This window comes from Megalobrama amblycephala, linkage group LG18 (genome assembly GCF_018812025.1).
Source record: "Megalobrama amblycephala isolate DHTTF-2021 linkage group LG18, ASM1881202v1, whole genome shotgun sequence".
NCBI lineage: Eukaryota > Metazoa > Chordata > Actinopteri > Cypriniformes > Xenocyprididae > Megalobrama > Megalobrama amblycephala.
In genome coordinates, this window is record NC_063061.1 from 2196913 (window position 1) to 2214046 (window position 17134).

The 17134-nt window shown below is 39.6% G+C and overlaps 1 protein-coding gene across 4 annotated transcripts in view; it reads right to left on the reverse strand.

Annotated features, from left to right (window-relative positions):
* Positions 1–17134, reverse strand: part of LOC125252366 (solute carrier family 22 member 4-like) — a 28566-nt gene that overhangs the window by 9670 nt on the left and 1762 nt on the right. For all 4 annotated transcript variants that reach the window (XR_007181214.1, XM_048165588.1, XM_048165590.1 and 1 more), the window contains 6 exons: positions 8055–8158; positions 7360–7514; positions 6927–7098; positions 6068–6194; positions 3933–4030; positions 849–1063 (listed from right to left, as the gene is read on the reverse strand). Coding sequence is in view for 3 of the 4 variants with exons in the window: in XM_048165588.1 (XP_048021545.1) it covers positions 849–1063; positions 3933–4030; positions 6068–6194; positions 6927–7098; positions 7360–7514; positions 8055–8158 (871 nt within the window). In the remaining variant the exon portion in view is untranslated. The remainder of the gene's footprint in view (positions 1–848; positions 1064–3932; positions 4031–6067; positions 6195–6926; positions 7099–7359; positions 7515–8054; positions 8159–17134) is intronic.

Genomic DNA, 17134 nt, shown 5'->3' on the forward strand with positions numbered 1-17134 from the left:
AACATTTGTTATATTATACTATGTTCTATTGTGAATAAAACTTTGGCTCATGTTATTTGAAAGTCGTTTAGTTTTCATTTCATTCAAATTTAAAAAACGTCCCAACATTTCCGGAATTCGGGTTGTAGACACCTCCCTTAGGTCCTGAGTGACAGGCGAGGAAACTACTGTTTTCCTGTGCCAGCATTCCCTTAAAGATTATGTTTGGTGTACAAGCTGATATTACCAGACCTTGAGCTCCATTCATCTTAGGACTTAGAGCTTGGGTGGTGGGAATGGTGTCTTTGACAGTTTCGTGGACCTGAGTGAGGGAATCTGACTCCGGTACATAAGTCCGGTGAGTCCTTTTTTGTGCTTGTCACAGTCTATTAGGCAGTTATTCCCACAGCATGGCTGAGTGGGCATTGGTTCCCCAAAGTGTGCCAGTTCCCATTCAAAAGGGAATGTCTCAGGTTACGCCTGTAACCATGATTCCCTGAGAAAGGGAATGAGACACTGCGTCTCTCTGCCATGCATCGGTCCTGCCCATCTCCGTCTCCTTCAGACAAAGAAGTTGATGACATCTATTACAGGTGCTCTTATATACTCACAGTCACCCCAGTAGTGACGTCATGGACTGTCATCGTCCAATTAAATTGTCGCATTTACTCATATTCTTCAGACACCAATCACGTAGTAGGCATTCCCCATCCTCTAAAGGATGCATTGCCCTTCTCAGGGAACCATGGAACACCGCATAAGGATTAAGCACAATCAAAAGTGAACACTAAACCTTTTATTCTCTATATCTGCTGAAACATATCTTTTAAAGAATATCTTTCATACTACATCACAGTTAAATTTCTCACGTTCTGGTATGAGGTGTATGAAGAGAAGCAGCAGTCCCCCTAATGACAGGGTGGAGGTCATGCAGAGGCGGCGTGGCCAGTGGCGGAGCATCAGCCAGGCCATGATGAGCGCAGGCACTTCCACTACTGCTGACAGGAAGCAGTTCAGGTAGATGTTCCCATGCAGACTGGACGTGTTCAGAGACAAGGCATTGTATCCAATCGAAACAGAAAACCTTACAGAAGAAAGTCAGCAAGTGAGTGGCAGGTCCAATCACATGGTATAGTATACAGAGATTAAAGGTCCCGTTTTTCGTGGTTTTTTGAAGCTTTGATTGTGTTTATAGTGTGCAATATAACATGTGTTCATGTTTCGCGTGTAAAAAAACACAGTATTTTTCACATAATTTACTTATCTGTATACCGCTGTTTCCACTGTCATAAAAACGGGCTGATGACTTCCTTGTTCTATGAAGTCCCTCCTTCAGAAATACGTAACGAGTTCTGATTGTGCCAGCGGTTCCTGTGTTGTGATTCGACAGCAGTTTAGCGCATCTTGCCCGGAAAGGTCACGCCTCTTACCATAACGTGGAGATGCACGCGCTCAGTGTTATTGTAAACATGTCTTTAATTTTACCCTATCAATCTGAGCCGGAATCAGACCCGGTGATTGGACTGCGGGATGAAAATAACAGCGTTTCGACGACATGGCGACAAACACACTCTACAAACGCAACTCTTGTGTATTCCTGTGGGCGGAGGTTAGTCAAAAAACTGTTTTAGTGACGTCATTAAAGAAGGAAGTAGAGGGATGTAGTCCAAACTGGCCGTTCGATGTAGGCGACTTCTGTTAAATAAAATATCTCGCTTGGCATTGAACTTTGAGCTTTAAAATTTTACAAATTTTATACTCTAACAACAACATTACACACTAACTAAAGTTTGAAACATGGGATCACGAAGAACGGGACCTTTAATATACACTTTAAAATATTATTCTGGTTTTATATAAGATGTTGCACTTTTATTTGTTTCCTGCATGACTAATAACCAACATATAACCACAACAAAATCTGGGATTCAAAATCTAAATAAGTTTGAATCCAGTTGAACAACATTTTTAAACCATAAATGCAATGATTTAAGTATCTGCTATATTTCTAATCAAGTGTGATTTTTTTGTACAGATGCTCTGCTGGAGAACACAGAAAAGAGACACAACAAATACTGAGACATTTACAGAAAGTTAAGCTTTTCACATCATTTTTTTTTACTCTGCATTCATGTTGTTATGCTCACTCTTAGAAGAAAAGGTTCTATACTTAGTAGTGGCCAAAAGTGAAAATTGATGTCAAATATTTTTAAAAATAATTGTAAACGTTTTTGTAAGCATATTGCATAGTTGTGCATGGAGTCAATTGTTTTATTCATGAAAATAAATTAGAAAAACCAGAAATTATGAACACATGCAAAAAAAAAATAATGCCAAATAATTTTGTCAGACAAATACCTCAGCCAAATGTATTGTTTTGTTCTTCCCTCATATTTAAAAAATCTAAAATATTTCCCTTATATTTTAATGGTTTAATCAAACTTGTAGGGTCATCAAAAACAAATCTCCCCTCCATTCATCACTTTTTGGACACTGATGTAGAACCATAAAGGGTTCCATTGGGTGCCTCATAGAATTTTCACTAGTGGTCTCTGACATCTGGGGTATTTTAATGCTTGTTACAGTATTGTGACTACACTGCGTTTCAAATTATTATACAAGCGACATATCAGTACGATTTCAGTAGAATAAACATTCAGATTTTAGTTTTTCTAAGAAAATGTTTGTTTGTTTATTTATCCATGTCTTTTTAGATAACTGGTATCAATCTCAGACAAAATAATTTGCCAGGTCTATGGAAACCCTACTTAGAGGTTGTTCCACATTATTAAGCAAGTCACAGTTCTCATGCAATATGGAGAGGAAGAAAGATCTTTCTGAAGATAAAAAGCATGAAATGGCGCAATGTTCTGCAAAAGGCATGAAAACAACTAATATTGTGTGAAACTGAATGGAGATTATCGAATTATCATAAGATTTGTGAGTGATTTAGAGAACAGCAGAACTCGGTCAGATAAAGGCTTATTAATGAAAGTTCCTGCCAAAAAAATTAATTGTATTAAAAGGGCAGCTATAAAAAAAGCCAGTCTTGAGCAGCAAACAGGTATTTGAAGCTGCAGGTGTCTCTGGAGTCTCAAGAAGCTCTCCATGCAGGCTGACAGTTGTGCGTAAATATGCATTTTAGACACCACTAACCAAATCTCACAAAGAGAAACATTTATAGTCTTATGATAATTTGATAATCTCCATTCAGTTTCACACAATATTGTTTGTTTTCATGCCTTTTGCACAGCATTGCACCATTTCATGCTTTCCATCTTCAGAAAGATCTTTCTTCCTCCAGATATTGCATGAGAACTGTGACTTGCTTAATAATGTGGAGCAACCTCTAAGTAGGGTTTCCATAGACCTGGCAAATTATTTTGTCTGAGATTGATACCAGTTATCTAGCAAGACATGGATAAACAAACAAACAAACAAACAAACATTTTCTTAGAACAATTCAAATCTGATTGTTTATTGTACTGAAATCTTACTGATATGTCACTTGCATAATAATTTGGAACACGGTGTATATGTAAAAACAGCTATGGATATACAAATGTGCAGTTTGACTGAATAACTAAACACAAATCTGTACGATGTAATGGGGTACTTATATACTGTATGAACTAATACACATCTTGAACAAGACAATGTCTGCGTCCAGAATCGCACACTCTTTCAGGTACTTATTTTGAATAAGTACTTTGTGGCCATTAAAAGTATATTCTATATAGGCCTCATGGGATAGTAAAGTTTCCATCGTATGCACACTTCAGCATCTCGCCTTAAGTTGTAGGTCATCCGGGTACTTTTTGTCTGCACTTTTATGAGTACTGTGAATTCGGCCTTATTTTGTAACATACTGTTTTTCATCCACTATATAGTAGAGAAGTATGCGATTTTGGATGCAGCCCATGTGTATCTTGAGTACATGTAAGCGCTCTCACCAGACCAGGCACAGCAGGACAGTAATGCAGCAGATGTTGCTGGACTTCACCAGGTCACAGAGACTGTAGGTCTGCAACCTTCCAGCGTTTTCTCTTGACTGTAGCGCACGTGTCACAACAAACATGTCTTGTTATACAGCACTGTCAAAACACAGTGTAAGCAAAAGATCATCTGATATACACAGCTAAAACAAAAAAGCATCCTCATGTGGACAGTCATAAGAACATCCAAGAGCAGGGGCCGGCAACCTTTTTGTCATGAGGTACCATTTTTAAGCTTCTGAATTAGTCACTGAGCTTCAGGATGTGATGCTGAACTTTCAGTTTCGGCGGTTTGCGTGTCAGTTTGCTGCTTGTATGCAGTTGGGAGATAGTTTATCTGAATAAAATTCTGTCAGGACCACTATCATCAAAAATGATTGACAATCAGCATGGAGTTTGGATTGACGGTATGGTTCTGTTCTGGGCAAGAACAATAACCCTTCTCAAGGTAACAAAACACAACCAACATAAATGTATTGCAGATATCATTGATGTTCAATAATTAAAGTACAACATAATTTAAGAAAAAATTGTCTGATTTGAAGAGGAATAGCAAGCCCTGACTAGACGACAGGTGGAGCTGGGGATGGAGGAGGGTAATTAGCTCCTGAGCAATGCAATAAAGCTGCTGATAATAATGAATGGACCATATATACAGTATAGGGATGCTGTGATAGGGTTAGACAAAAAAACACACAAACAAGACAAAAACAAACAAACAAAACTGAAAGTGCTTGGCCATTTTAATAAAATGTTATTTAAATTAGCTATAGCATCAGTCAGCTTATTTTTAGTGTTACCTTGAACGGCACATGAGTTTATGAGTCACACTGCAAATTAAACAGTTCTTTTCTCACTTCGGTTGCTCTATTTTCTAAACATTTTATTCCATATTCATACTCAAGGAAGACTTTTAAAAGTCAAAGCAGAATTTGAAAATAATATCTGTCTCTACTACCGTTTTGTTGCAACTTATATTGAAACGTGTTCAAAAATACACTGTTTTTGTAATTGTTTTCCATTTTTTGCATGTTTATGTTTTCATGGAGTTAAACATCTAAACAGCACTTTTAATATTGTGCAAGTATCGTAAGAGATTCTTGTCATTTATTGGCAAGTAATTCTCCTCAATGGCTTAATCATACACCTGAACTAGATTACTAAATTACTTGAGCTCTGGATTATGAACTTTCGTCTTTGAAAAGTCTGTTCATTGATATGCCTGTTTCTAGGAGTTGTGGAATAACTTATATTATGGTAGATGCAATTATAATGAGGGTTACCATAAATACAGGATTGCTGAAGTATAATACTGAAGACAATGCACTGGCATATTAGTAATTTCCATGCATTTAAATGTTGCCATACTAAGTAGAAATTGTCCAGTTCGATGCTTGTTGCCTATGACTTCCTATGCTTATATGCCTCGGCTTGCTTCGACATGGGTTTTATCTTCAGCGTCACAGCTATATGACATTGCATCTTAAAGTTAGTCTGCTATTGATCTATCTAAACCAGTGGTTAAGGTTAGGTTACTTCTGGGGGTTTGATCTGCTGCTGTCTAAACTCAAATGGGCGAGGAGTTTGACAAGATCAGAACCATACCAAGTCCATGTCATTATTATCTGACAGAACTGGTCATGACTGAAGTGGTGTTTGAGTGCCTGTCCAACATCTTTTTCGGTCGGCGAGTAAAAAGCTAACTCTGTTACATTATCTAAATATGTTGCTTCATTAAAGCTTATATTGCACAAAACTGTGCTGGTAAATACGCTTGTAGTGAATTTGTGACATGCAGTAAAAAAAAATACTGTAGGTTAAACTCTTCTTGCAGCTATGCTTCTGCTATGTCATAAAGCAGAGTAATTTGTAACTAGGTGTGAGATAGATTAAACAAGCCTAAATTATGCCATGCTTTCAAATGCACTGAACTCTTTCAACTCCTCAATATATGACCCCTCTAGTAGTAAATCAATTTAGACTGAGTTCAACAGAAAATAAAAGGGGCTGAAGAGCTTTTGTCATATGAGGATCTAAATGAGACTGTTTAAAGCACCGTGTGCCATTAAAGCACAGGCCGGTGTGGGTTTCACCTGATGCAGGGGGAAAATGACATCAGGGGCTTTAACCCCGTTCATCTTGGCAGCCTTTCTCAGAATTGCCTCGGCCTCATCAACCCTCCCTTGAGACAGCAACCATCGAGGAGACTCTGGAATAAACCTGCAAACAACAAAAGATCCTGCATTATACTTATTTACTGCAGCAAAAAGAAACTGGAATGTAAGATCCTATTCTGGTTTAGGTCATGTTTAAGGCATTTCTCCTTATTTAGAAGTTCTTTAAAATTGTGTCAAGAACCCTAGAGTTCTCTATAGATGTAACGTGTATATTCTGGTATAGTTTTCTGGTATATGGTTTTGGTTTGGTTCTGTTCTGTTTCAGTTTCATGTTTGTGTATGTTGACCTAGTGTCTTTGTGTGTGCCAGTTAGCCTAATTAAGTTTAACTGTTATTCATTTCGTTGATTGGTTTAGTCTGTCTGTTTATGCTCTGTTTTCATCAGTTCTTTGTCAGTTCTTGTTGCATTGTGTTTGGTTGTTCTGTTCATGTTTCTAGTGCCCCGAGTTCTTTGTTTTAATACTCCTTACAGCCCAACTATGACAATAGAACCTCATTGAACATTTTTTTTTAAAGTGTAGAGTCTCAAATCTGCAGAATCCACATGGGCGAGTCTGAGGCCAGAGAGCTTTAAAACTGAGCTGTGAGTCCTAAACTCTTGATGGAAGTTTAAAATATGGTGAAAAATAATGTATTTTCTTAGATCTGACAGGATGGGCAAGCTGTCTTATGCACATGCCACTTTGCCAAGCAAATGTTGACTATACAAACTATGACTGTTCTTCTGATGTGTGGTGCATTATTAAACAGCACCTGTCCCATAGCAAACACTTACCACCAAAGGGCTATGCAGAAGAATCCAGGGACGGTGAGGGCCATCAGCAGTGTTCTCCAGTCTCGCAGGAAGTAGGCAGCCAGTGGAAGCATCATATACCCAATTGAAAAGAAAAGACACACGCCAAGAGTGGAGTAGAGGTCACGAATGGATGGGCTCAATATTTCCATTCCTAGGGGAAGGACATTTCGTAAAAAAATAAATAAATAATAAAATAGTAGATTCTACAGTCTGAATTTTTGAGAATATTTTCAAAGTATATTCCAAGACAAAAACATGCGTTTGCGATGCAATTTTTAAACCCAACCTAAAAATGTGTTAGTAGAACAATTGTGCTGCGGCTGCTGCCAGTCATTATTTTCAATGTAATATAATGTAATATAAAGCATACACACAAACACACACAAAATCACAGCACATCAAAAGCCTTTACCTAAAGCAAATGCTACCAAATAGTTTGAAATTTGGCCCATTCCAGCAATGAAAAACAATATGCAAAAAATCAACCAAGATGGGGAGAAGACTTGAATTAAGGTGAATACTGTCTGAATCATCATGGTAACAAACAGAACTATTTTCCTGCCAAACCTGAAAACCAAGAAAAAAAACAAGTTTATTTCCAACAGGCAACATTACAGTTTTCACCCATTTTCATAAAAGTGCAGTGAAGTGAAGCTCTGTATCTAGTCCATTCACAATTTCAATCAATTGTGGAAAGTATGCATAATGATAACTATAGCAACAGACCATGCAGCCACTTGTCCTATGTAACAATTTTTGCCATTGAGACTGGGAAAAAATGTCCCAATTATCCTGAATTAACCCAATACACTGATCCCAGCCCAGCCTTCTGTGTTATGACATGCAAAACTTGAAGATTTTCCTTTTTGGAACGTTTTTCATTGACAGAGAAAAAAAACATACTAAATGGTGCATCACACTAATGACTTGCTCTTGATACTGCAGTTTAATAAACAATATCACACTTGCAATCATACTGCAATCCTGAAATCACAATCAGGATGACGAATGGCCTTATTCTTTGCCAAACGGGATCTTTGTGCTTGTCATTAAATAATGATATTCACATGTGGCTTGTCGGGAAAAAAAGTTTTGATGCTTTCTAACCTGTCAGATATCGGTCCAGAGATCATAGAACCAGTCAAAACACCACAGAAGAAGAGTGATGTGGACAATGGAACTCTCCAGTCATCTGAACACACCAAATCCCACTGCCGTCGAACAAACAATGCAGGTTTTTAAGTGATTATATTCATTTGTAGAAAGAAAATAAAAAAACTGTTCAAAGTTAAGCTTTTAAAATCTACATTTGGTCCATGAAAGCCACTGAATGGAGTGATTTATATTGATGGAGTGAATGGAGTGATCCTGATTGAATACAGGAAAAATGGTGACGGGCTAGCTGTCACATGGAGAAGCTGTCACAAGGGCTCTAACAGTAACTCTATGAATTTCTAGCTAAAATCCCATTTACACAAATGCTTGTTCTCTGTGAAACCCATAGTTTAACTCAAAATCCAAGTCAATGATATATCCTTTGTTTGACAATAACACTGTAAAATGAAAACAGTTATTAACTGGCAGATATTGACAAGTAACTTACTGTAAAATAAAAACAGCTATTTACTGGCAGCTATTGACAAGTAACTTACTGTAAAAAATAAAAATAAAAACACAGTTATTAACGTCTTGGTTACTGACGTTACATCGGTTCCCTGAGATGATGGGAACAAGCATTGTAGCTTATGCTATGGGGAAAACTCCTTTCCTCCAAGAATGCTGAAGCCTGATTAAATCACGTATGTGCAACTGCACAAACCTATGGTGCAAAACGGGCAGGTAACCGAGACGTTCGCTTATCGATAAAGTTTACTCGCATTGAATCAGTCTTTGGCTGATGCCATGGGAACACAATCCAACCACGCAGAGCTACAAGCGTAGAACGAAAGACTGTCCTACAAGCCCCAGTCAAGGGCACTCAAGGTTAAGAGCCTTGAAGGCAGCAAGGTTAATACTAGGGTAAGAACATCAGCCTCAAAAAACGAGGCTCAGATGTCGCCAATGGATACTCCACTGGAATAGGCCTAGGAGGAGGCCATGTCCCTGGTGGAGTGGGCTGTCACTCCAATCGGGCACTAAATACCCACAGAAACATAAGCTAAAGCAATTGCATCCACTATTCAGCGTGATAACCTTCATGCTTCATGGCCGGGTGCCCTTTAGTGCAGCCTTCGAAGCTTACAAAAAGCTGCTCTGATTGCACAACTGGCTAGAGCGCTCAACATATACTTTGAGAGCCTGAACCAGGCAGCGTAAGTGCAAATCTTGCTGAAAGAGTGGAAAGGTTAATAACCTGTGCTCTAAACGGAGTAAAGAGCACCTTAGGCACGCAGCCATGTCTCAGTTTGAGGATGACTTTGCAGTTGTTTGGCCCAAACTCCAGGCAACATGTGCTCACTGACGCTAAAGCCAGCAGAAGGAGGACTTAAGGAAAACGGGCCATGAGGTGGATTCTGCCTTCAGGCCCCTTTCAAGAACCGTGTCACTAATTTGTTTCTTCCAACCAACTGGCCAGCCATGAGAGCGTGATTCGCTGTGATGGCCGCCACGTAGACTTTGAGCATGAAAGGGGTGCAACCCTTGTCCTGCAGCTCTTGCAGGAATGATAAAATCAGTGAAATGTCACAAGGGGCCTTCATTCTGGACTGCACACCAGTCAGAGAAGACTGACCACTTATGGGCATAGAGACATCTAGTAAACATGGCTCTAGTCTCTGACATAGTGCTTAAGACACTTGCAGGAAAGCACGCGGGCTCCCGTTGAGGGGCCATATGTGAAAGCTCCACAACTTGGGTTGGTGGTGCTAAATAATTTCCTTCGCCTGAGAAAGGAGGTCCTTCCACGGGGCTGCTCAGAGCAGCGGTATTATCTCAGGAAACCACGACTGGATTCACCAGAAAGACTGAGCATCTGTCCTCCCTGATCTGTCTGATGTCGTGAGGGAGAAGAGTGATTGTGGGAAAGGCAAACAGGGGCAAGCTAGGCCATTCGTGGGCTAGAGCATCCCTGTTGTTTGAGAAAATTGGCCAGTGAGAGTTTTCTTTTGAGGCGAAGAGATCGACCTCTGCCCTCCCTAAGACACTCCAAATCATCTGAACCTTCTGGGGCTGGAGCCTCCACTCTCCTGGAGACGTAGCATGTGTTGGAAGCATCTGTCCTGACAACCTTCCTCCTGGAGACCATAACCAAATCTGCACCTGCCCGAAACAGATGAGGGTCCTTCCAAAGGGCCAGGACCTTGACAAAGCTCTGGGTTACCTTCATACGGAGGAGCCTGTTGGGCCCCAACAGCCCACCATCAGGCCCAACATTCTCTGAGATGTCCTGAGGGGGAGTGAAATTGTCAGAGAGCATTGCAGAGTGTGCCAGCCCTACATTTGGGTTGCATTTGGGTAGAAAGGAAATTTGCTGGCTGGGAGACAGTGAGCTTTTGGCTAAGTTGATCCTGAGCCCCAGGCATTCCAAATGGCTAAGGAGCAGGGACTTGTGAGCATTCAACTTGTGCTGCGGCTGGTCCAGAATGAGTCAGTCATCAAGGTAATTCAGAATGCACACTCCCTTCTGTCTCAGAAGGGAAGTGGGCCTCATCCATGCATTTCGTAAACGTGCACAGTGCCAGGGACAGTCCAAATGGAAGGACAGTATACTGGGAAGCCACTCCTATGAAAGCGAATCTCAGAAACGGTCTGTGATGAGGTGCTATCTGAATATGAAAGTAAGCGTCTTTCAGATCCACTGACAAAAAACAATCCCCTGGACAAACCTGTAAGAGGATTCAATGTCAGTGTTAACATCTTGAACAGCTGCTTTATCAAGGCACAATTCAAATGCCTGAGGCCCCCATCCTTTTTTGGAAAGAGGAAGTAGCGGCTGTAAAAGCCCAACTTGCTGTGAGCTGACAGGAATGTTTCTATGGTCCCCTTTGCCAGTAGACTCTCTAATTCAGAAGGGAGGACATGCGAATCGCTCCCTCATACTAAAGTCTGGACCATGCCCATTGTGAGGTCATGGACAAGCTCACCATCCAGCCCAGTCCTGGCATTGCCTGGATCCTTGGGTGGCAAGGGGGCAAAGTCCTCCATGGAGTCCGGCCACTCTTCCACATTGCAAGCTGCCAGCAACATGTTGTTATCAGGGAAATCCTCCTCGGATCCTCCAAACGAGACTAGGCAGCTCTCACCAGATGAACGGCGCTGATCCGCGTTTGAAAACAGCACTGGGAAATCTTCTCTCTGAGGGGAGGCTGAAGCACACGGGATCTGAGCCGGCACAAGCTCACTTGCACATGTTAACTCAACCTTCTGGCTCCACTGTTTCTTCCTCCAAGGTTCCTGAGAGAAAGAGAATGGAATTGCGTGAGGGGCAGGGCCACTCTCTGAAAAGAAAGCGATCTGCACACAGAGAGAGGTGAGACTCAGGCTCTCGCAGTGAGAGCAGCTTGTCTTGGCTTCAGCATGGGCTTTCCCAAGGCAGGCAACGGACTGATGTGAGCCACACTCATGGCGCGACATTCTGAATCAAACGTCGCAGGAAATTTGGTCAGAATTTAAGCTCACTGGATAGCCACAGTGGAAAAGTGCTAAAGTCTTATGGCACTTCAACGGCGAGTAAGAGGCTTCTTTTGTCATCACCTTCAGAGTCCAGCGAGGAGAAAATCTTCACTCTGAAGAAAAAAGATTCTGAGAAAATGTCACATTCTCAGTCCACTTATATAGATGGGCAGCCCCGCCCATTTTGTGCATTTGCACATATGTGATTCAATCAGGTTTCAGCATTCTTGGAGGAAAGGAGCTTCCCCCATAATGTCAGCTAAAGACTGATACAATGCAAGTGAACGGTAAATGGCAGCAATTGACAAGTAACTTACTGTAAAATAAAACACAGTTATTAACTGGCAGCTACTGACACACTCTAAAAATGCTGGGTTAAAAACAACCCAAGTTGGGTTAAATATGGACAAACCCAGCAGGTTGAGTTAAAGGGCACCTATTATGCCCTCTTTCACAAGATGTAATATAAATCTCTGGTCTGGTCAAGTTTCAGCTTAAAATACCCCACAAATTTGCCCCTATTTGGGGGTGAGCAAAAACATGCCTTTTAATATATTACTATATTGCTGGCTAAAAAAATAAATCCAAAATTGGTTGAAAAAAAAATTGGGTGAAAACAACCCAATCCTTGGGTTTGTCCATATTTAACCCAGCATTTTTTAGAGTGAAGTTACAATTACGGTAACCTACAACAATTACGGTAACCTACTGTAGAAGAACTAGAAATTTCAATTCTGTCTTTTTAAGTTACAGTGACAGTAATGTAGTTTACACAAAACTGCATATTTAAAAAAAACAGTTTTAGGATTCAGCAATAACTGTAGAAACAGTAAACAATACTATTTCTCTTAATTGTTGAACAGTAACACACATAAACATTTTTATTTTGCTTAATGAGTGAGTATACCATGGCTACCATACACAGTATGGGGATAGGAAATACACTTTATGACACACCACCAAGACAAAGAGAGGTTTTAAGCTGCCTCAAAACAAGACCACAAGAAATGGCGGAATATGGTTAACAAAATTCTTTATTCAAGACAAAAAAACATGAGAAGGAAGTAAATCTTGAACTGAGGTTCTTCCTAGTCTGGGGCATCCATGGTTGCTTCCTTTCACATGCCTGAAACAAAACTATGCCACCTTCAAAAATGAAGATAAGATAGGAAAAAGGCATGCCTTTACAGAAGAGTTAGCAGGTTGTTATGTTCAGTTATTGAATGAATCGTTCTTTTGAGCCAGTTGAAACCGGTTCTCAGGCTGTAACCAGTTGAGCCGGTTCACTAATCGAACTGAATCAAGCTTTAGTTCCATGTTGATGACGCAACACGCATAAGCCGAAGTAGCACGTCCGACTCAGAAAGAACCGATTGAGCCGGTTCAACAAACTGTCGAAGTTTGCCGAAGATTATCCAATGAATCAAAAAGAACCGAATGAGCCGGTATAACTAGCTGTTGAGATTTGCCGAGGATTACCAAGGAGTCTGATGAGTAGGATTGGGAACGGAGAACCGTTTCTTATCCAGAACCGGTTGTGTTTTTTGAAAAGAACATTAAAATCTGCATTCGCACTGCCGTTGTTCTAAAGAGAGTTGTCATTAGAGGTCTGCACGGGCTTTAAACTGAGACCTAAACCCGGCCCGTACCCGAGATCGTTTGACCCGACCCAAACCCAAACGGTACTGTTATAGTTTAACCCGAATCCGAAATCCATCGCTAAAGAGATGTCCCATTCTTGTTATCACAAGCCAAGACAGCTGCTATTTGATTTACGAACATGCTTGGCTCATTTCATTCATAGAGTTTACACTTATTTGTTTATGATATCATACAATGTTTAAAATACTTAAATATACATATCAAAGCTCTGATTCCTGAGACAGAAGCGCGGTTATTTGATTTGTGGCTGCTCTCAGTAGTCATTTACTTCACACACATTGTGTAGTAATTTTAGAGAATTATGTGAATTATAAATGTGCTCCCACTCTCTCTCTCACCTGCCTTGATCTTTTGTTAACATTACTTAGGACTTCGCTAACATGAACTAACAATGAGCAATATATTTGTTACTGTATTTGTTAACCTTAGTTAATAAAAATACAGCTGTTCATAGTTTGTTCATGCTAGTTCACAGTGCATTATACAACTCTTGATTTTAATAATGTATTATTAAATGTTGAAATTAACATTAATAAAGATTAATATATTAATATATAAGTTCATTATTAGTACGTTAATGTTGTTTACTGATGTTAACCAATGAACCATGTAAACGATTGGTCCGACATAAAGGATCCGCGATCCAATGAAACTGTTACCACAAACTCCAATAAGTGAATGAAAGGCAATAATCAGCAATATGCATTCACACAAATGACTTTATTTAAATGTTTCATTGATATAACATGACATTGATTTGTTAGAAAAGAAATGCATAGTGACATCATAGCATGATGGTGTCAGGAACCTATGAATCGGATTTTTTAAACAGTTCATTGAACCGAACTGTCCGGTTCCACATTTGGAGGGTGAGCAGGTGGAAGTACTAATGATTCCTCCAAGCCGAGACCTACTCCTCATCCCAGTACTGGGGTGTCACAAGTTTATGAATAAAATCTAACACTTTGTGTTGCAGATGAGCATGGAAGAACCGTTACTGTTTCTCATCTTGCTGTTGATTTTCATAAACATAACCACCACTATGTGCCCATGACATAATGTCCAAGTCAAAAGTGAGGGTTGGTTCAAACTTTTGACTGGTAATGTCCATGTACTACAACAGCAACATGAGAAAAAAATAGAAAACAGTTTAACAACGCTGAATTGATAAAATTCACTCAGATGTCATACAATATAATTGTAACATGTATACTCTGTTCCTGTTTGCCCTGTCATTATTTGTTGACCTAGTTTCCTAATGTGTGCTTGTTTGTTCCTTCAGTTACAGATTTTCACCACCCGTGTTTAATTGAGTTCGCTTATGTATTTATAACCCTGGTTATATGGTCATTTCTCTCTCGGTTGTCGTTAATGTTTAAGTGCTTTATGTTGATGTTACTCTTAATCACCTGCTTATTTCTCTTTGATCATTAACCTTTATGTACGGTTTCAGGTCAAGTTGACCTGCTTTGATTTTTGAGTTGTAAGAAATATCAGTTAACCTATGATGTTTTTGTAGAATCTTTATAGCTCTGCAATATTTCCAACACCTTGACGCAGCATTGACAGGGTGGGGCAGGGACGTGATCTGCTCAGAATACATTTTCAATTCCGCATTGAATTTTGCTATTCATTGTGGGACATTTTATGGAAATGCAATCGCAAGTGTCTTAACTGAGCGTAAATGCAATTAAGAAAAATAACATTTATCCCCTTAAGCCCAAAGTGTCCTGCCGGCGGGACACCAACCCCTGCGGAAAAAATTATAATAAAATTACTAAGCAACGACTGACAGGAATAACACAAAATGGGTATCATTTTAAAGCTTAGAAACTAATGCATCCAACCATTTTGTTCATCTCTTAACGAGTGCTGAGTTATCACTCTAAAACGGAGTGTACCGCCCGAGGGCGCCACCTAGCTGTAAAAAAATTAAATAATAATTTTTCAAAACTGTTGCCTAGATCATCACAAAATAGGTGTTATTTGAAAGCTTAGAGTCTGAACTTTACATAGAATGTAGCCAATTTGATTAACTCATAAGTAGTGCTGAGTTATTTGCTGAAAAACAATTTTAAAAAATCATAATTTATGTTTTTTTTTTTTTTTTGTATTGTGTACTTGTAACATTCATGGACTTTTATGTTTGCATTTAATTCTGTCATGTCTTGTTCTGTTCATTTGCCCTCATCGTGTGTATCCTGATTAGTAAACCATCCACACCTGTTTCTGTTCTCCCTGATTACGTTCTCCCTCATTTAGTGTGTTTGTCAGATCTCGTCTTGATGTTATGTTGTGTGCTTTGTCAATCGGTGTTGGACATTATCTTGTGGATTAAACTAACCTGTTTTCTGATCTTCTTCGTTGTGTTCTTGTATTTATAGACAACTAGCGTGACAGTACTCCAATGTGTCAAAAGCATCATACAGCTCAGATAATCATGTGTCATACGTGATTTGAAAGGTTTCACGGAGTAGAATACAACAAGTATAATTGTTTTGGTCTTTGACAAAACTTGAGCAAATTTTTGTATGTGAAGCCCCGCAAGACCCATGTGTAAGTAATAAACCAATACAGCATATATGTCACGTTTTGGCTTGTAACTTCAAGAAACATGCTCAGATTGTGGAAAATTGGACATCATTGTTTACAGGGTTAAACGGTTAAATATAGTTTACAGCATTAGTAGAGAGGGCTTTTTTTGCTAACACTTTACAATAAGGTTCATTAGTTAACATTAGTTAACTACATTAGTTATCATGAACTAATAATGAAGTGCATTTATACAGCATTTATTAATCTTTGTTAATGTTAATTTTCAATATCATTTGTAAACATCACCGTTTTCACCTCTTCAGAGTTTGCAGGTCTGGGACAAAATACAAAATGCACATTTACACACATTAATGGGTCAAAAAACCTGGAACTGCATACTGTTTTGTTGTGCCTTTCTATTGGTTATAGTATTTGTCCTTTCAGGAGCTTGTTAACTGTCAATTTTACGAAATAGAGATCCAATTGTGGAAAAGAGTGTAAAAATTCTCATGTTTATGAAAAATACAGCATATTAGAATGATTTCTGAAGGATCTCGTGACTGCAGACTGGAGTAGTGACACTGGAAATTCAGCTTTGATCAGCTTTGACTTTGAAATCCACATAGAAAACGTCTCGGGTTACGACTGTAACCCTTGTTCCCTGAGAAAGGGAATGAGACACTGCATCTGTAATGACACTTTGGGGAACGCACTATGATGAGTATTGTTACCGATGCAGTGTGAGTTGCATATTAAAACATAGATAAATCAACTCATCAGGTTTCATTGTCAATTGCGCTCCCTCTTGTTGCGTGTCCTCAAGCTGGCCACCCGCGTCTTTGAAGGAGGGGGCGGGGCAAACAATATTTTAAATTTGGACTGCAATACCTATTTCGATCACTGGGTGTCATTCATACGTATAGCCCCTTTAAGAGACTAGGTACAACTCTTTTAGACCACGCGCTGGACACGGCAACCATTTTTCCCGTCGTTAAAATAGCAAAAGTGGATTCAAACACACCCTGAGTGCACTTGCGCTGTGAGCTTTAGACCATGCACTTAGATCGTTAAAATAGGGCCCGAAGATTTTATGCCTCATTTTGAGCCCATGTGGTCCGATTGTTGCAATTGACTTTTTGTTCAAAAAGTCCTCATTTGTGTGGTGTCATTATGATTAATTTACTGCTCCCGATCACGCCAGAGCCTCCACGACCACAAATCATAAATATCAAGCAAGTTTGATATTTACGACTCTTGATCGGGCTGCCTCTGACGTGATGCACATGACAGCCAATGAAAGTGAGCATGCATCACCTTCCTGATGTTATGTGCTTCTTGGCAGCCACAAACATGCCACAAAAGTGGAGTATTGAGAAAGA